General features: G+C 40.8%; 1 protein-coding gene across 5 annotated transcripts; it reads right to left on the reverse strand.

Annotated features, from left to right (window-relative positions):
• Window positions 1–14,002: 14,002 nt before the first annotated feature.
• Window positions 14,003–20,713, reverse strand: TMEM177 (transmembrane protein 177). Of its 5 annotated transcripts, none has more exons than XM_030485994.1 (2): window positions 20,436–20,713; window positions 14,003–17,052 (listed from the first exon to the last, which is right to left on the reverse strand). In XM_030485994.1, the coding sequence occupies exon 2, from the start codon at window positions 17,036–17,038 to the stop codon at window positions 16,103–16,105; it is 936 nt and encodes a 311-aa protein (XP_030341854.1). In that variant the 5' UTR covers window positions 17,039–17,052; window positions 20,436–20,713; the 3' UTR covers window positions 14,003–16,102. The 5 variants fall into 5 exon arrangements, with proteins under 5 accessions (XP_030341854.1, XP_030341859.1, XP_030341858.1 ...); XM_030485999.1 differs by having other exon boundaries at window positions 14,003–16,837; window positions 20,436–20,671; XM_030485998.1 differs by lacking the exon at window positions 20,436–20,713 and adding an exon at window positions 18,825–20,377.
• Window positions 20,714–21,626: the final 913 nt, after the last annotated feature.

The following is a 21,626-nucleotide window of genomic DNA, read 5'->3' on the forward strand; positions in this document are numbered from 1 at the left end:
GCCACTCTTTTGCTATTGCCTTACTCATGAAGGCTGTCATGCAGCAGGACCACATGGCTTCAAGATTAGAAACAGATTTGCTGAATCCTGGCTTTATTATTTTAATTCTCATCTTGATAATGAAACACCAAATGAGAACAGAATTCAGCCTAAGAGATGAGATGTCAGAATAATTTTATATCTTGTCACTTGGTAATGATTCTAATGGTATCTCTTACTTAGCTGCCTTTGCTAATGACTTTATGGTGAGAGCATGTTTCAGCAATTGTGAACGTGTGGAATACTCTATGTTCTGGGGCAAAACATTAGTTTAATGAGGAGAAAGCCAATTTCCTGAAGAAGTGCCTTACATAGTTCCTGCTTTTAAAAGAACAACTGTAACATGGGCAATTTGTCATTATGAGATATAAAAATCACTTAACTTCACAGTTTGGTGCACTTATAGCACTCCTGCAGAGGGAAGAGAGAGATTAATATTTTTCTCGCCTAGTAGAATTGGTGGAAATCTGTCCCTCCAAGTCCTTTTGCTCAATAGAGAAACATTCATTACCAAAAGACAGTGTTCAAGGAGCAGACTATCACTTCACTTCTCAGGCACTTCACAAGTTTCATTAGATGTTATTACATTATTTAGGAACCTTTGAAAATGTGGCCCCCAGACACCAAAACTCTGTGATAGAGCTTTGATAAATGCTCGTATCTTTCAAATGCAACATACTTTATTTTGTTATGGGCAAGTATCTTTAAGTTCCGTAGTCAAGAAGTAATAGCAACAACAGGACTTCAGTAAGTCAAAACTACGGTGCTGCAATCCTTAGCAGAAGTAAAGAAGCTGTAGAAAGGAACGACTACGAACATTAGGTCATCTAGTCCATCTTGCCAACAAAGGATGTTTCTCTACAGCCTTGGCAAGCAAACCTGGTAATCAGGCTTGCCAAAATAAAAACTGGCAAGAGCCTTGATACCTGATGTGCAAAGAGAAGAAATGAGCACAAACCTAATATTTACTTTGTCTGCATCTTTTTCACAATTTATGCAGAAGTGATAGAATGTCCTTGAATGCTCATCCCTGGGAAAAAGCTGTACCATATTAGCTGTGTGTTGGCACTCGACAGTTTATGCCCTCTTGTTTTTTCCAGTAAGTTTAAATACTATAGTGAAAAAAAATCTACAGGGAAGGTTTGGGGTTTTTTTCCTATTTACTGAATATGACATGCGGTATTTACCAGCCTACATCTTCAAGTTATGACAAGCGTACCATAATATAAAAAGACTGTAAGTTTAGGGAACACAGATTTAGCACATTAAAAGATTATGGTTTTAGACAGTCTCAAGCTCTCCCGCTATCCTGCAGCAAAAACCTTCTATCACCAAGCTCTCAAGCTAAGAACCCTTTTCCAATGCAACCGTTCTACTTCTTCTTAAGGTGACTCAGAATAATGTACTTATATAAAGAAAGGGGATTCTGTCTGTCTACAAAACTACACCATATTAGTATCCACTGTGATACAAGAAAGATGAAACAAGCTGGACAGCTGTCAGAGAAACATCCCCAATAGATTATATCCTCATCCTCCTGTAGACATGAAGTTACATGAGATACTTTGAAATTTGCATGGCAGCAACCAGTTTGATGATGAATACTTAACCGGGCAAAATTCTTTTCCTATAAAATTTATCTTAATGCCAGTCACCAAACAAAACAGATGAAATACAATACCTTTAGGCTGATGGTGAACAAAAACCCATTATAATTTGAGGTTAGGGGGACTCTGCTGGCAATTGCTGCTCTCCCCAGCCCATGCCAGGCTGGCACATACAGCACTCTGAAAATCCAAGTAGCAGCCAAGGCCAGGATGTGGTAACTGCTCCCCTGCTGTGCTGGTGTGACAGCCACTGCTCTGCTGCTTTGAAAAGAAAAAAAGGGACATCTACTGGAAGTGTTGCTATATTGAATATAAACCTGCCAGTCACCTCCTGTAATAACAACGAGACCAAATTCAAGACGCGGGAAGAGATCTATAAAATATTATTTGTTCCTTGTCAGCTAGTAGACCTTTCTGTTAGATTAGCTTAGCTTTCAGGACAGTCAAACTGACTATCATTTTAGGATCTATTTAAAATATACTGGTCCAAAACTTATGGTGGGATACATTCATATAGCTCTGCTGATTTCAGAGAAGCTGTTGCAATTTGTATGAACTTTCTAGTCCATGTTTAAAGTTCGTGACTTGCTTCTAATGTACACACTCACAAGTGGAAATGTTGTTGTAATTTCTGTATAATGGAAAATAAATCACCTATGTGTATGTCCCACATATCATCTATGTCCTACATTCTTTTCAAATAAATCATTCTGCTCATGCCTGATTGATTTTACATGAGTTGTGGCATCACATCACTGCTCTTCACTCCTACCCTATTACTTTTGCTTACAAAATCCGAGTTCTCAAATACTGAATAATTAATTGGTACTGGGAAGCTGTGAGCAGATTTTATTTTCCCAATGTGAAGATGCTGTTCTCAGAACATCAATAGGGAAATGAACATGTTAAATCTATGTCCATAGAAGAAAACTTTATGAAAAAAATGCATATATCCTATTCTTACTATGCACCAGATCCACTTGTCCTTTCTGATGCCCCTACCTCACCTCTTAGATAAGTCCTATCCATTTATGGTCATTGCCAATAAAAAAAAATCAAGATTCTCACTGGACAGAAGTCAGCATTATTCCACCACAGATAGTACAGTCATGCTTGTTATAATCACCTGTTATAATCACATGGCGCTCATGGCTGGGGTTGCACAACAAGGCCTTTCCACAGAAAGTGATGTTTTTCTACTCTTCTGTGATTGCTTGAGTCAGTAAACAAAAGAGTGATCAGTAAATCAAAATCATCATTTTAACAGAAATCAATATTCTTCTAGCAAAAAGCTGCTTTTGAAGACTAAGTGGTTGAGGGATACCAATCAATGAGAAGCTGGCTTAGAGACAGAAAACAAAGAGTAGAAATTTTTGGTCATTTTTCTACGTCACATAAGGTTGATGACAAAATACTCCTATGTATTCTAATAAAATCAACCTGATTTGCTAAATTTGTTTATGAATGAGAAATGAGAAAGTAGTGAAAGCCAGCATTTTGTAGGCAGGGAAAGTCAGTGGACCAAAAAAAAAAAAATCAATAGAATTTGACAAATTTAGAGAGTGGGTCTGCTGATGAAAATCCCCATAAAGAAGTATATGAAAATACACTGCAGGACTGAAAGGAGGTATTCACTCACAACAGAGGTTTACAAAATCTCACAAGATTGCTTTTATACATGGATCCAATTTTTGTTACAAATATATTAGCAGTATTACATGTCATAATGAACTATTAGTCTTAGCCTGACATAACTGTCTTAAGTGGGATCCATCCTCTGAGCCTGCAGCTTTCATGTGGCCACCAGTCACACCCTACCCTTAAGCCTTTTCTTCTCCAGACTACGTAAGGATAGCTCCCTCTACCTCTTGTCATAGGTCTTGTGCTCTATGTCTCTGATAACCTTAGTAGCTCCTGCTGGACCTTTCCAGTTTCTTATCATCCTTTTGGACTGAGAGGTCCCATAATGGGTAATCTCTGTTAATGGACAACTCCCAAAATACATGGGCAGCTGTCATGTAACTACCCTCATCAGTGTGTCTCCCTTCCCACCCCATCTCCATCCAAAAGCAAAAAGAAAATGAAACGTTATGAAACTTTAGGTCAATAAATACCAACAGAATTCAAACTCCAGCCTCTGAACTCTAGAATGGGCTTAGGGAGAAATTATCTAATAAGGTGTTCTGCTGACAGACAGGGTACGCCACAAAGTGACCACACACTAGCTGTACAATATGCAGAGTTTATTAAACAGGCACACTAAAGCCAATAAGCACACTAAAGCAAGCACACTAATGTGAATTAGGTAAATATCTCTCTCTATATATAGTGAATAAGTACAATAAAGCAAATCAGAGATACAGATATATAAGAAAAGTACTGAAGAAAGTTAGCAGTGCATTAAATCATTAGTGTATAGAAAGAACAGAGATTAAGAAGAAATACATCACCAATTACCACTGAATCATCATCCAGGTCCACACTTCCAGCTGAGAAGCCCTGTTGCAGCCGATGCCAGGAGTCTCAGGTAATTGGGAAAATTCCTACGTGGTGCATCCACCCATAGGTGAGGCTTCTCTCATGGCCACAAGAAGGTCCCGCTTTTATACTCTTATCAAAACAACTGGCTTTATGCCAGATCTCTAATCGTTTACTCGTGGGACCATGCAGTTTCTCATGATCTCACTGTTGTCCACTCTGAGAGTGTTGGCCAGGCGCCCCAGTGCAGGCAAGTATGAAGGTCATAGAACAGCTGCACACCTATGTTTTCCTGCCTCTTCCCGACAAACAGTCACGATCAACATAAACATGTATACTCTGCCTAATACACTGTGGCAAACAACATCCTTTGCTATGGTTCTCAGTCATGAGAGGGAATCAACTCCCAGCTAGGTCCCCATCCATTACATAAGGACAGTGTAGCTGGAAGCAAATTTCATTCTAAATATTTTTCTGAGGATTCCTAAGTGAAAGACCTCCTCTAAGGATGTGGTTCAAGAGAATTTCTGGCAAAATATATGGCATCTCTTGTGTAACTTCAGTGAAAATGACACCTGACAAAACCAGTCAGCCTGGCCACTTCATTTGATAACCTCCCATTATTCTGTCAGTGACAATGATAGGGGCCTATAGAGGACAGAAATCACTGTTACCATTAAAACATAAAGTATATCTATGGCAACACCAGGCAATTCTTAATGGCCATTCAACACCATTTGAGGCCAGGAAGACAAAAACTCCAGCTGAGGATACCAAGGAGATACTACATCTATTTAGATTAAAAATAGTAGCATCCAGATGAGAATCACCCAAAGTGATGCTAAAAGGGCAGAGAAGCTATAAACACCTTTGACTTCTGCAGACACTACCTTTGGCAATGACTTAACAAATCTGTTTCAACAGTAGTTTTCAAACTTTTCAGATTATGCTCTATTTGTTTTCTATAACGGTTTAAGCCTCTTCCTGGCACCTCCACACATTCAACAGGAATGAAAAAAGCTAGCATGCAGCTCTCATTAAACACTGAAAACTCTGAGGCATGCTGTGCCTACCAGATCCCCTGGGCTCATCCACAGAAGTTATAATCATGGCATTCTTCTGTCCCTACACATAGAGGGTAGAAGGGGAATAATTACTACTTGAGGTGAGATTCTTTAGCCAGAGAGATTGAATTTTATATTGTAAAAGCGTTTGAGTCAGAGTTTGGATCCCACTGGTCCAGGGGTGCCATAACATTAATGGCAATAATCCTCAACTGGCTGTTGTAGATGATCATTGCATATGTGCAGTTATTCTTCTGAACCCCACCAAAAACCCAAACAGAACAAACCACACAACCAAAGCAGGAGGGGATTCAAAGTTCAAAACCTAGTGATATAAGTTGAGGCCAAAAAGTTGAGACAGTGGCTTTCAGTCTCATTTTCAAACTCCCATCTTGCAGCTGCATATTCTCCTCTGATCCTTTTGCATATCTTTTGCCTTTGCGCTTCCTTAGATCAAGGATGGGAGTTTTCTGCCAGCCTGCATGGGGCTCAGCCAGGCTGTGCTCCACGGAAGCCAGCAGGCTCTGCTTTCCAGATGCTGCAGATACATCCACCCACAGTCTGGATGAAGGTATTGGGTCAACCTAAAAATGATTATATTGGTCAAGATGTCAGATTGCTCAAATATTATCTCCTCTTCCTTTTGTCATTCTCACAAAAAACATAAAACACTGGATCACTTGTGTTATATAAGTCATTTCCATGGCAAGTGGTTAAAACTGTAGTTTTCCAAAAATGATGCAGAGTAAGCACAAACTAAGAGTTCCCTGAAAATAATACACTCATCAAGCCAGCAGTACTATTGTTTGGCCAACAGGTACCACAGAGCAACAGCAATGCGGGGCTGATCAGGTTTTTTCCATTACTGATAAAATACCTAATTTTAGTCTTGCTTTGAAGCACATTACACACTCTTCCTGCTATACCAGAAGGGTCCCAGTGCTATTCCTCCAATAGTGTAGTGCTGTTGTAGCTGGCCTCTCGTCCACTGGTCTCCCTTAGCTGGTTGGAGCTGTGTAGGAGGATGGAAGGGATGCTGTGAAGGAGCTATAGGTAGCTCAAGGAGGATTGTCTAGGAATGGATGCCACTTGACACAAATTAAAAACACATTTCAGGAGCTATTCCCCTCAACTAGGGACAGACATGTCAGAAACCTTGGATCTACAGTCAGCTCTCTGTTTGCCACTACTTCCTTGAGTGGCAAACTTCACACAAATAAAAATTATGCTTAGCAGAAAGTGGTTCAGTTCTTTCCGAGGAACCAGCATGCTGCTAAAGGGCCAAAGCTCACTAGGCAAAAGAAAATGTCTCAGTTGGTGAGCCACCTGCTGCGTATGCCTTACAATGGGCTTAAAACAAAGCCTGATCTCTGATGGCAGGTTCTAGCCAAATCCTATTGACTCAAATGGCACGCTGTCCATCTGTGGCAACTAAACAATTCATAGTGTGGAGACTTCATTTTGGTCTTACTAATTGATGACAGCAATCTTGGACCAGTCTCCCCCTTGGTTAGACTCCCATGAATCATGCTTTCTGGCTAGTCGCTAGTTTTCCTACCAGAATGGCATTGGCACTTAAAAATCCAGTAAGTATTATGAACGATGGATGTAATATTAGCTGAATCAAAGCATCTCAGCCTGCAATTCAACTCAGCCTGTTAGTTCCAGGAAAAGCAGTCATGTCCTCAAAGTCTACATGCTTTGCTGGATTCCTGAAAAAAAGTTCTCTTTCAGGGAAAATGTCAAGTGTTATCCCCACTGGGCAGGAGTTACTCAACCCCATATGCTCACTAACTTGCTGCCAGTGCACATGTGAGTGACTGCTTGCCAAGAGGTACACAAAGTTCATATCTGACACGCAGAAGCTTACCTAGGATGTTCTCTGCCTGACAGATCACTGCTCTTTGTCCCATGATATTATTTATCATCATCAGAAATGGGTCAGGGAAAAACCTCTGAATTTGCGATTTTCCTTAACATTATTTATAGGTACATTGAACAGAGCAGACTAATTTTTAAACTAGGGAATCACTATTTCGTAGCCAACAGTCTGCGAACCCATCCACCAACTGCAAGGTGGAAGAACTTTTAATAGCTGAGTTACAAAACACTTGATGAGTTTATGATGGCATGATGGAGGTACATATTAAATGACAGCAAATAAACCAGCTATGACATGACTTGTATTTTGCACATTGGTTTTCAGGGAACCTATTTGTGCAATAGGAAATTTATATTGCATGCTCTTTGATAGCTCTTTGGATGGAGAATAACTTAAAGGAAGTTACAAAATGCTAACAAATAGTGTTGTAGAGATAGAAAATTATAAAAGATACACAAGGTGGTAATACTTCTGTGCCACAGTCTATGGAAAGATTTTTTGGGATCATAATGAAAAAATTTATCACAGTCTTTTTGCTCTCCTTAGCCTATTTTAGTAGCAATAAAACTGCTTTGTTGGTGTTTTTTCGGGGAGGTGTTGCTTGGTTTTTGTTTTGGTTTGTTTGGTTGGGGGTTGTTTGTTTAGTTTTTTATTTCTAAGCCAACATTGAAAGCCAACATTAAAAGAAAACCAAAGGCAAAATAAGACTTGAGAAATAGGCAGAGGGGGACACCATTCCACACTGCTGAAAATAATCTGCCCAAGGAGAGCCCCATTAGTGCTTTGTGGTTAGGTCATCCACCTTGTGGGATTACTTGGTTTCAGTCTCTTGCTTCCCAAGGAGTTAAACACTTTCCACATTAGCTATAATGAGTATATGATGTAAATGTTCCTTGGATTGCATGGTACAAGCAGCCCAGGCTCCCTTCTGTTTAACCTGCCAAAATACTCCTTTTGATTCTTCCCTTTCCAGACTCATGATTCCAGCATTTCCTCTCACACCATGATAAAGTTTAACAAGCACAGGAATCCCTCTCATCCATCCTTGCTTGCAATACCCCCCTTCAAATCATCTCCAGCAGATTATGGCTTAAACCTACAAATCATAAGCCTGAAGACATGATTTAGCAGAGTTTTACCACCTCAACATGTACACTAGCACGTTACACAACGCAGTGAGCACAATGTCACCTCCTCCAGCCATGTGTAAAAGGACATCCCAGCTGCACTTTGTGATGGGTTTGATCTTAGCAGTGTAGCTTCAGGCGGCTCAGAGGACACCAACAGCCTGATCCCTTGCACAGATGCAGCAGCAGCGAATGCATGGCTGAGCAGAGTTCCCCACTAGTTGGCACCGAGCCACACAACTGGGTCACTTCCAGACCCTTGCTGAATTCTGCTGCCAAGAAAAGGTGCTCAGGCTTCGGTGATGCATGTTTTGTAATTAAGAATTTGTATCACTACATCAGTCATGCCTTCTGCTGGTTTTAGGCAAGCACCTCTGTTGGACTTGGCCGTCAATATTGGCTCTATTTACACCACTCAAGGCAAAACTCAGTAGAAACTGTAAGATTAAAACCAGAGTAACACCATGAAACAAAACCAGAGTGCTGTAAGTCAGTTTTTTTCCTAAAGGCTTTCATACCCACAATTTCATCTGAAGCCAACATGCATCTGATATCCACAAAAGACCAGGTAAGGAACAATTCTTTCACACTAGACATCAAAGTCCAAGATGAAAATGTCCCGTGAAAGGGGACGGAATTTTGACATATTCAATCCTGCAAAATGCACACACAGTATTTTGCAGGGTTCAAAGCTGCATCAAATCTGGTTCTGGTGTCAGAATAAAAGAAACTTCAGAGACAGCCATGATGTAATTTGGGAAATTCGTGCTTCAAGAAAACTTACCTTGGGATCTACACATAACACTTCTCCAGAAGAAGCAATTTTGTATCTGGATCAAGGAAACAGTAAGTATGTGTGCCAGCTGAACTGTCTGTTCGAACATGGCAACACATTTGGTTTGATTTTCTTCTGCTCACCGTGTAAGAGATCTGGTCACCATATGACTCTGGAAGAAAATGTACCTTTTTTGGTCCCATCTACTGCAAGGTTTCAGCCCAAATTTTTTTCTTTAATATTCACTGAAAGAAATCACAAATATGTGGAAAATCCAATTACTCTCATTCTTATTCTGTTCTTAGACTGAAAGTTTTGCATTTTCATGTCTCTACATATACAGTTCAGCTGTTGGAAAGTTAGAAAAAAATTGAAAATGAATGACTTTAATTTGCAACACAAATTACGTCCTGGCCAGGAAAGCAAGAAAAGAACTTCTGCCTTTGCACCTGCTTCATAGGTGTAAAGCCAACATACATATATTAAGCTTTCATCTAGCCACCTGCAACTATGCCATAGCTGTCTTCACATATGATGCAAGTGAACACTATTGAGATCTGTAAATTGTGATTGCAAAAAACCACCTGGATTTATAACCTCCATAAAATGATGGATTCAGCAATTCCTTTTATAAGGTGCTGCCACACTTAATGAAAACTTCATCGATAAAAAGTTTGTCTTGTTCCTGATTTGGCTTTTTCAATATTCACTATTGTATCTTTAGATTAAGTGGAAGTACATGGAAGCAGAAGGGAAAGAAGTGTTAGGGGATGAAGACAATTTTCCAAATTGCTTAAAAGAATGTATAAAAAGTAACCTTTGAGATCACTGGCTTTTATCTTCCTATGGCAACTTCTAACCATCACATGCATATAATGAATGTTTGAACATTAAGAATTTATGTGTGGTGCCTTAGATGAGCATAATTCTCAACTATTATTAATGAGGAACTATAAACACACTTCAAGTTTTATGCCTAAATTACATGAAGTTTCCAAAAACCCTAAATACATCTGTCTATGGGTATCAACAGAGAATTGTATAACATGCTTTCATAATGTAGTCACTGAGGCAGTAGAACTCATTCCTTGTGAGAAAAGATCTCAGAAAAGATCTCAGAAAAGATCTATACTTTCTATAGAGTAATTCTTTCCCACTCTGTTTTCTGAAATATTTACAGATGCCTGTAGTCTAGTCAGGAAATGCAGAAACACACACCCCCCCCCCCCAAAAAAAAAAAAAGGAAAAAAAGTTTTTTCAAAACCAGCATCATTATTTACAACACGGGTTGATCTTAATTTTCGGTCTCCCCTTAGAAATGGATACAGCGTTTCCCTGTATAGTAATTAATTTGTTGTTTAAGAATGAGTATAGCTTTACAATAGGAAAGCGAATTATAGTTTTATCTTTACTTCCACGTTTACTACCTCCTTACAGTTACAGTGGAGTAATTTACTAGTTTTCACTTCTGGAAATTCCACTTCTGGTTTTTATATCACAAATTATGGCTTCAGTCTCAGCTGATTCATGTTGATACTGACTGCTATATTGTTGATAACAGAACTGCACAAAATTCCATTTTCTCTGGCTGGAAATAAGTAATAGTATGGGCTCTGTGGACCATCATACTTGGTAGAGCCAGCACGGTATTGATCTGTTAGATGTTGCTTAGTGGAAGTTGGAGAAAGAACCATCACATTAAGTTCTCAACGTCTTTAAATCAGGGGATACACCACTGAAACCTCTGGTGGCTGTGCAGTAACTGCGTCCAGTCCAAAGGAGGAATTGGTGTGGGTAAGGGAACTGAAGCAGAAACTTTTGACTGGGGTGCGTGCGTGTTACCTGCAGTATCTGGAATGTGGCTACACACAAGGAACTGGGTATTGATGGAAAAGGTGAATACTTGAGCATGTACCTAGCAGACTGAGTTTTACTGTAGTCGACACAGTCATGAAGACACTAGTCAACAGCAGCTAAGCATCTGTATATACTGTCAGGACTGCAAAGCTTAGTTCTTTTAAAGGGATAACCTAGAGATAAGATGCAATTGGTTACAGAACTCTATTGCAATTCTTGTGTAATACACAGCTTTGTAACAACATCAAGATTTAGAAAGTTTGAGGAACATGGGATGATTTTCTTTTGTTTTGCCTGCGTTTTTCTTCTGTGTCCCAAACCCCTCAACCTTGCAAGAGTTATTAAAAATACTTGCTTTGACAAAAAAAAAAAAAAAAAGTGTTCTTTTTCATCAGACAAAATCCAATAGATCTCTCTGCTTCTGCTCAGTGGCAGGTGATTAAAACATATCTATAAGCTCCTCAGAGGGACTAGCAATACAAGCAACTTGAGAAGTCGCAGTTCTCACAGCCAGCATGCAGTATCCCTACACAGCAGCACTCAAATGTAAAACGGACGTGCCTGAGCTAGGGCAACATCAGTACAAGCAGCTAATGGTACAACATTACTTGTTATTTCTCAAGTCACAATATGTCACCTAGCCATAGAAGTGTATGAAATTCTGTGTGATTTTCAGGAACAGGAAACAGAATTTTTAAGGGCTCAAAGGTAATAGCAGCATAGTGACAGAGGAAAATAAAGATCAAAAGGGAACTGGGTGCCACAGATGGTAAGAAATACATCTTTCAAAAAGTAATGCTTAATGGAAAATTCAAAAGCAATTTTTTTTTTTTTTTGGTGGCAAAACAAGAGTGTTTTTAACCACAACGGCTATTTTTCATTTAGGCAAAGGCATTTTGCATTGCGAAAACACATAGACTAAATCTAATAAAACAGAAGAGAAGTTCAAGCTGCTGTGGTCTTTAGCTAGTAAGTACTGCAGGACAAGTAGGTAGTGCAAATGCAAGTGCAAGCAGCAAGTGAGAGCTTCAAAAGTTCACAAATCTTGTTTGAGTGAGCTGAAGCAGCCTGCAAGATGAGTCAGCAGGCAGCAGAGGCAATTAGAATAGCAGAGCAAGGAGAAATGAAAAAGAACAGAGAATGAAGAAACAACATTCTCACTGGAAAATCATTTCGGCAAGTGACAGAAACAAAGCTACCAAAAGTCAGCAGGTCTGCACTAAACCACTAGACAGTTACTAAAGAAAAGTTGTTTGGATACTGCATACGCTTTCTAAATGTTCCCTCTGCAAGAACTGCTGGAACCATGAACCTGGAATCGCACTCATAGTGTCTTATGTTGTCTAAATACTATTAGTCATCCTAATGAGATCTGCTGTTTTGCAAGACATCTACAGCAGAATTAGCTTGACCACACACGAAGGAGGACAGTGCTTCACCTGTTACTCATTTATATTGAAAAAAACTGTTAACACCTTGACTACATTAACACAGTAATGATCCTGCAGACCAAAGTAGCTACTGACTCTGAGTAACAAGATCAGGACTTGAAGAGGGCCCAACTTCAAGATGATGGAAGTTTAACCATTGGTAAAAAAAAAACCCAAACAAACAAACAAAAAAATCCCACCACAAATGTTCTCTGGGAAGCATGATTTGGGGGATAATTCTGTTTTCAGTATAAGAAGACTAAGGTGGGGGAAAATAAACATAGACCTGGGCTGTGTTTTCTAAAGAGCATTTTTGGACACAACTGAGTTTTTAAGAGCACCCTTTCTCTCAAGATTGGAGACCGGGATACATCATGGCAAACTTGGTCTGACTGAGAAGAGCAAGAGTTCCCAGCTGCAGAGACATTTCAGTGTCCATTTCTGGCTATGAAGTCTTAAGAGTTTTGCTTGTCCAAAATACAGCTTTTTTTTCTAGATGGGAAAGACAGACTGACTTCTAGACAACTTTTAGTAATTTTCTCCACTTTACAGGTTTGGCACTTTGAGCAGCTTGAACATACTCGCTTCAACTAAACAAACTGATATATTCTCAGTGAAAAAGAAGCCCAGCAAAACATCCACAAGCCATTTTTCAGCTCTTTCACGGTTAACTTGTCTAACATACCAGTTCCTAGAGAATAATTACATTGTTTTCCTGTTCTTAAGTCTAGTTTTGTTAACAGCCAAATTCAGCTTCTCTGATGCCTGACAATGTTCTCCTTATTCTGAGTTCTTAATTACATCTTCCTACATCAGCATTCCTCTGCCTTTCAGTTATACACACTTCCAGCTGAGATGAATGAAATCAAGGACGAACTGGATGCATGGATGGCAGGTTGACTGCAACTTCATCATTTTTATATTAAACACATCTGCTACATGAAGCTTTTAATGAACACAAGCAGGTAACGGTTGCAGGATATGGCCCACATGCTTGTCTCAGTGTCTGCTGCTTGCTAGGAATTGCATTTCCATGTAGTGGAGATGCCTCCAGTTAAGTTTTAACAATGCCCATAATGGCTGCATATAGTAGTACAAACTCTGGGATGGATTCTCTGCATTTGTTCTTTTAATGAAAGCTTCTGGTGATTCAGTCATGACAATTTGACTCACATTTTAATTCACTCCTACCCAAACCACACTTCGTCACAGTGGTTGTTTCACAACTGCTATGGCCAATGGCAAAATGCCAGCAATTGGCTTAGCTTCCAGCATCACCTCTCCCAACACCAGCAGCTTGCCCTGTCGGGCAACAGGCTTCACAGTTAGCTCTCTCACCATCTTATCTGTCAGGTTCTAGAAACCACTGTAATGTGAAAAGGGGTGATAACAGTGCTCTACTAATAATAAAAAGTGCTGTTTTCTAAAGGACACTACATTTCAACTAAAGCCCTTGTGGCAATATGAAGAGGGACATTCTTTACTCACATGATATCTGAGTGGAGGTTTCTCTCTTGGAAGCCACCTCTGAAGCTCCTTCTTCCTGTAAACTGAAAGAGCAGCCAGACACCCATAGCAGCTGATTCAGAAATTAAATCAGATTATTTCTACAGTTTATTTGTCCTCAAGAAGACTGTCTAGCTCTCAGTCTTGCTCTATTTCTGACTGTTTTATTGTTTTGACCATTAAACAAGCTGAAGGCATTTCCATGACAAGAAACCACAATTTTTAGGATAAAGGAAGAAACGTGAGCCAGACCCTGCATTTATTGCACGTCAGTGGGAATTCTGAGCAAAGCACCTAGGTAGCTTTTGCCTCTTGCAGCATTATCCACTAAAGCTTTATGTAACAACAAGCATTACATTTATGTAAAAATTTAGTTACAAGGATAATTTCCTTTTACCTAGAAAATTCACGATAATGTAAACAAATGAGTCAAGGAAATCTCTCTTTAAAATAGATTGTGTATAAATTAAAACTGGCAACTCATTTTGGTTATTTGCTACTCATACTTCATCCTTTAATCACTTTACCAGACAGAGTTTCATTTTTGTAGACAATACCCATCTTTATGAGAGTTCATTATTTCATTCACACCTTTGCTTTTACAGTTTCTTGGCTTAGACTTCTTATATCCATTTCTCCTAGCAATTCCTGGAACATTTTCTGTTGCTTTTCTACACAAAAAAAATGTATGAAATCTGCCTCATCTGAGCAGTGCAAGAGAAGCCAGTTACTACTAAAACAAGTTTTCTAAACTCCTCAGAGTTTTAGCTTCAGAACTGGGGGAGACTGTAAGGCTGTTCACTGACACTATTTACAAACTGATTCACTTGGGCTCTTCCGGGCCATGGCATGAACTTGTTTTTCCACATAAGACTGTTCTTAGCATGGAAGAGCATGATGTTTTCGCCTTTAATTCTGGGCTGCTTGCTTCTATTTTACTTTCAAAACTAGACCATTTCTGTCACCAGTATGGGGAACTCCTAATTTTATTTCAGTGGAAGTTCCAGAAGAACATTTGCAATGTTATGAGACTGCATGAGTATTCCCATGGCCATGTATTTGAGTTGTGCTATTCTTACTTGCCCAATAGCATGGGTGATCTTGCAACCAACAATTAAGTGGCAATGCATACACAATACAAACCTTTTCCAGGACAACCCATATGTTCCCAAAGTTCAGGAAAACCTTAATTAGCAGTTGCAAATTCAACTGCAATTTCCCTTATATTGACAGTACTATGCTTCCAGATTACACAGATGGCAACAGAATAGGAGCTTGACTATATAGTGATGGAGGTGCATAAGCCCTTGGCAAGAACATCTCTTTGGAAGGCAAGGGTATGTGAATTAATACTAGCCAGCCCCCCCTTACTGACACCAACATGCCACAGCAAGTTCAAATAAGGGTAAACCAGACACGGCATTTAGAGATATGTGGAGCTTCATGGAGAATCCCACTGTAAGAGTAAAGCAAAGTGCACAACTGCAAAACACATTAGCATCACTGGTACTTTACAACCTGAGAATGTTAAATAACAGCACTAGCTGCAGGCACCTTAATGAAAAGCAACAGTAAGGAGTGGTAAGAAGCAAGCAGATTAATTTAATTTTGTTTAAACTGCTACTTGTTGTAAATCTCAAAAAATTCCTCTGTTTCCTCTCTGCACTCTCTATGTAGTAGCAGCTCGTTCAACCACATAAAACAAGCGGGCCAAATTCTCTCTGAGAACATTTAATGGAGTTTAGATTTCTCTGAAGGAGTAACATTAGGATGAATTGAACTCACAGGCTATACAAAACAGTTGTTATTTCAGTCTTGAGCCACTACATCACCCAGCCAAAAAACCTTTATCTTCACCAGTTATATTGGATTTACCTGGAAGAAAAGTCAAAAAAAAATTACCCTGAAGCTTTGAAAGCTCCCTGCCTAAAGGTAAAGTCTCCCTTTATTCTATACAGGCTAGGAGATTTTGTCAAACTTTTTCATGAAAGTCACAAGAATAATAAGCTTATGCCATACAGCCAGAAAGCACCTAAGATGCATCTCATGACTTGATAGGGCAGCAGAACTTCCAGATCAGTGTGTGGGAAGTTTCCCTCCTCAGTGATCTTGTGATTTGAGATGCACACAGAACAGAGCACTTTTGAAGCGAGTCTTTAATATTTTAAGAGAGAATTCCTTATTGACAGAATGTGCAATAACTTGCTCGAGCTATATGCAAAAATAAACCCTGAAATTCTAATCATGAAGAAACAGCAGGGGACAAAAAAAAAAAAAAGCAGCACAGCAGTGTTCCAAGAGAATACACAATTCACAGGTTTAAAATTCAAGCACTCCCTATGCCTGGAGCTCTCTTAAAATATTAACAATCAAATCTCTTCGGTAAGTGTATGGGGTATACTTTATTCTGAACCAGTGCCTTGGGAACAGGTTACCACTCGGGGCATAAATTTTCATCCCTTGTTTGCCCATCAGACCGCGAAAGATCCTGTTGCGGGACAAGATTTTATCATAGAATTCAACCCCACCTCTGGCGTACTCTTTGGAAACAGTAGCTGCCTTTCTGTCAGCCTTGCAGTCTAGGTGATAGGTCATAGCGTCGTAAGAAACGTAATAGCACATCAGTCCCACAGCAGCAGTTACGAGGTTACAGATGCCGCGAAGTAACACGGGGCCAGAAGACAAACCCAGAAGTAGTTTTATACCTCTCCCACAGAAAAATGTACCAGCTAAGCAAGTTGGAGCCACAGCTGCACTTGCTAAAGGGCTGCCGTTCTGCAAATACATAACTTCTCTGGCAAGGGCAAACTTCTGAGCTTCAAGAGAAAACGTCAGAGCTTCCTTCAAAGCAACTCCTTCGTTGCTCTCCCAGTCTACTTCCTTGCCACTGATGACAACAACATGGTTGACTATTCCTTTTTTATCCTCAGCTGTGCTATCAAAGTTAGGCGGGATGCCCACAAAAGAGCCTGCAGGGAACCAGGGGATTCCAGCACTCACAGGGTGGAAGCCAGAAGCTGCAAAGGCTTGATAGGAGTCAGCGGGCTTCACGCCAGTATCTTGAAGGACATCCTGAAAGACACCACAGAGCCTCTGTGAAAGCTCAGCTGGCTGCCCCTCTGACCAGCACTCATGCAACAGTTTGAACGTCTGATCAGGAAACACATGATAGGAAAGGTTAGCACCAAACAGTCCCATGCAAGAAACGGCCAACAAAGTGATCTTGCGCTTCTTTAACCACACAGATGCCTTCCGCAGGAACCGCACTGCCATAGTCAAATCCTAACCTGTTTGTAACATAAAATCAGGAATTAAAGTGTGCATAAATGGGTCTCATCTCTGTAGCATTAAAAACAACAAACAAAAAAAAAAGAGGGCAAAAATCATGAGAAGCAGAGCACAATAATAAAAGAAACATTCTCTCTTTAATAAAACACAAAACACCTTTACAGAGAAAGTGATGCTCATTAATTTCTAGGCCTTAAACATAGGATGATTGATACAAAGAATTAATTTCTCCCACTCCTCCAGTAAATCAATTTACCGCAATAAAGACAACAATAAAGCCACCATACTTCTTCCTTCCCCAAGCAATCAATACACATTCTGTATTTACCCAACATACTTGTCTAGTCCTTGCCAGCACAGTCCTACTGTTGCACTCCACTACAGACAAAGACTACAGATACTAAAGCCAGAAAGAGCCAATAATTAATCTACACTAACCTCCTCTACAGTACAGCTCCAAAAAATTTAATCAGTAACATCAATACTAAATTTAGTAACTTAAGCTTGACTCCAACTTCCAAAATAGGATTACATTTTGACTTGAAAATTTCAGGAGGCAGAATTTTCTTTCAGTTTGTTTTAATGGATAGTCAACTCACTATTAAAAAACCCCAAAACAACCCCAAAACAATCCCATCACAAAACACACCCCCCCCAACCAGTATGTGCTTTTTCTACTTTTAGCGGAGGGGGTGGTGGTTTTGGGGTTCGTTCTTTGTTTTTCAGATTTCAACTTCCAGGCAGAGGTTGCAGCTTACTCAGCAAAAAGCTATTTTCAGAAAGCAGCATGCTTTCAATGGCTACTTTTTAAAATTTGTCTATGAAATAATTTCTCTGACAAATAATATGTGCAACACAGAGCATAAACTGGAACAGAAATTGTTTCAGGGCAGACAACTATGATGTGACTCTTTAAATAAGCAGATAAACTTAAAACTTCCAAACCTGCCAACTCCTTCAGTTCAAGAGTCCTGCTTCCCTTGGGGAGTATCAGTTCCTTTTATGGTCCAAGCCACGTGATGTGCTCTGCCCAGGAAAGCTCCCATCTCTTAAAAAATCCCATTGGCTACAGAATTGTCCTCTAGAATAATGCTTCTATACATATATAAAAGTGAACTAGGCACCTAAATCCAACAGACATCAGGGAAAATTGGATGCCCCTGTTTCCATTTGCATCTTGCAACGTCTGTTCTTACAGGGCTTTAACACATGAGCTTCAAAAAATCTTGGTGCAGCTGTTGAAGACATTAGTATTTCCAGCTGTCCTGACAGGAAGCTGAGGTGGCAGAAGAAAACCGTGCTTTGATACAACAACCAATGTCTTAGTGTAGAGCACTATCAAAGGTGGGTTTCAGCTATGCTGCTGGGCTTTGTACGCAGCAGCTGAAACACAGACATATGTTGTCTTCTTCCACTCACACTGAACAAGAACATCTTGCAGAGGGGTAGAGTAGACAACTGGGGGCTGTAACATCATAAATAGCACTGCATGACATGCCAGGGCACACCAGCCATGATCAACAGCAAAGGAGTATTAACCACAAGGAAACAAAAAGGGATTAAATTAAAGGCGTGTTTTAATGGTATGTTATTACTTCTCCTTTCTATGAAATGAAGCTCTTTCAGACAAATTCACCAGGGGAAGAATAATCTTGTTTAATGTTTATACTGCACTGCACACATACTGAGTGCTTAATAAAAACAATGATGCATGTAAGTATACAATAATTTAATATATATTTCTAAGTGTAATAAGTGGTAGTATTCTTACATTCTGCTGAAGACTGGAGGTGGTAATTTGTTTGACAAAATTGTTTAAGAAAAACATGCTAAAGAGCCAAGAGCTTGGATGAAACCCAATTTTGGGAGAAAACCTCGATAATAGAGCTAAAAACTAGAAAATAGTAACAGTATGCCCAAATGCCCTCTTTGTAGTTAATCTCTCAGCAAATCTGGTAGTCTAGAACTGCCTGAAAAGGTCATGCCATTTACAGTGGGGAGGCCAGCACTTTTAAAGGGATGATTATATGAAGCCTATCACTCGATCCACACGTGACGGTGAGCTCATGTTAGAGAAAGCCCTCTCATTTCCGCTGGCTAACAGATCTATTTAAGATTAGGAACACTGCAAGGAGAAAATTCACCCTTTATCTTACGTCCACACCAGCGAGGGAAGGACAGACCATGCTGAAAACGAGTCTACTCTCCTTTTTTACACGACCAAATGGTGCTTGACTACCACACAGGATGCTGAGTACTCCTCCTGGTCAGGGACTTGGGATGCTGGGAAGAACACCTGGACAGGCAGGCAGCCGGCAGCCCACGGGTGAACCGCAGGAAAGCTGGGCAGGAAGCACTGTTCTTATCTACAAACTCCTCCTGAACAGCCATAACAGCAGGATATACCTCAGCACATTAACACTTTTTTCCTGCTTCAGTCATAAAAACTGCAACAGTTGCCAAGTAATTTTTTTTTTTTTTTTTTTTTTGAATTAAATTAAATTATCCTCTTGTGCAGACATGGTTTCAAACCTTTGTGGACAGACCCCTCGCAGCCCAGGCTATGTTCTTGACTGGATTACACTCAACAGTCCTGCCACACACCTAATGCAAGAATAAGCATGAAATGCCAGACAGTATTCACTTTCTCATGGTAGTCCATACTCATGAAAATAACAGGCAAATTGCCCTCAATACCTTTTAGCATTTGTGCTTTCAAATCTTCCCCAAGGGCAAGCACAGACTCTCAGCTCCTGCAGATAATCCCACTGCTGCCCTAACTGCATATGGCATCTTTATTTTTATCCATAAACTTTGTGCAATTTATGTATAACAAGGCAACCAGAAGCTACAAGGCAAATTCCACAGTCCATATCCTGCAAACGTAACCAGTCAGTTAGCTCCCATAAAGCCACAACGTTTATAAGGTGGTCTCCCCCAAATGCTGAAATATTATTTGTTTGTGGTGTTACGGGCACTCGCTGTCACTTCAATCTGGGAATTTTAATAACTAACTTTCAAAACGGGTAAATTGATGCATTCGAATAAATTTATTTTCTAACTGCATATAGCTGAAGGGAAAGGGAAAGCCCAACTTAAAACAGTATCAGGAAGCGGGGCAAGGGCCGGACCCGCTTCCAGGGCTCAGGATTTCAAGGCTCACTTGGCGAAAAACAAAAATATAAGGGGGGCCCGGTTTTACGCGAGTCCCCCACTGGCCCCGGGGCCAGGCCACGGGGTCAGCGCTCCCCGTCCTTCCCTTCCCCCTTCGCCCCTCCATGCCGGGGGACGCCGAAGGCCTGTGGCCCCTCGCCTCAGGCCGGCCTCTCCTCCTCTTCCTCATCCTCATCCTCCGCCTCCCGCCGCCCCTACCCGCACCTACCGAGGCTCCCCGCGCCGCGGCCGAGGCGGGGCTCCGGCCGGCCGGCCGTCTCCCAGCTGCCGTGCGGCGGGCGGAAGGAGCAGGGGAAGGGGCGGGCGGTGGCGCCATGTCGGGCCGGTGTGTGGAGGGGTTGGGTCCCCGTCAGCGAGGCGGCGGGGTTGTCGCCCTCTCGGGCGTTGAGCTCACGAGGCTGAGCCGTGGGGCGGCAGAGCTCTCCTTCCCTTTGGGAGGTCCGACCCGCTGCGCTACCTTGAAGGCGAGGAGCAAGGCCGCCGCTCCGCGAGGGGCACCCGAGCGGCAGCTGTGGCCCGGGGAAGGGACCGTCTCCCGGGGTCATAAATCCATTCCGTGTCCTTGTGTTTCGTGCTGGAACTTCATGTGTTTTTCCTGTAAAATACCTTACATATATATTATTAATCCAGCCCTCCCACTGCAGCACAGGAACGCTTACTGGGAAGGCAATAAGTGGCATAACTAGCATCCATCACAGGGTTTGTTTTCTCTGCCATCCTTAATAGGAAATAACACATGCAGAGAATTTTATTTGCTTTAGAGTTACGATTTGCTGAAAGCAGAAGATGGCTTGTGCAGTTTCTCAGTAATCCTGCATGGATTTGTTCCACAGCCTGGGAAGCTCTGCCGGTCACTTGACAGTGCTGGTTTGCTAAAGCAGCATCCTTTGGCAAGCACTGGCCTGCAAAGGCATGGTTCTGATGAGTCCAGCCTTGCCCCCAGGTTGTGCAGCCCTTGCAAAACAAGGACAGAGAATTTGCCCTTGCAAAACAGGGCCAGACAGCTTTTGGCCAGCTGAGGATTTTGTTTGGGTAGTAGCAGAAGATCAGTTTTGCCTCATCTATAGGACAAGCATGTATTGATGCTCAGTGGTTGTTTTAAAACATCCCTTCATGCCAGGCAGTCATGACATACCAGTTTTTCACAATCCAAGTAGAAATAATGCTCTATAATGGATTGAGAAACAGCAGAATGGAAATAAAAGCAAGTTATGTTTATTTTCTACTTAGATTAATTTTGGCAGAGCTATATTTTTCTTTATAGCAGCCCCTGATTGAAGCATTTCTTACCAGTCGAGGTTCAGTTCCTCGACCTTTTGTCCTGAGGTTTGCTTTCACATGAAAGGATTAAGATTTTAAACTGAATTCTTAGGTTTTGTTCAAATTCAGGTATTCCTCC

The sequence above is a fragment of the Strigops habroptila genome, chromosome 5, assembly GCF_004027225.2.
Source record: "Strigops habroptila isolate Jane chromosome 5, bStrHab1.2.pri, whole genome shotgun sequence".
Taxonomy (NCBI): Eukaryota; Metazoa; Chordata; class Aves; order Psittaciformes; family Psittacidae; genus Strigops; species Strigops habroptila.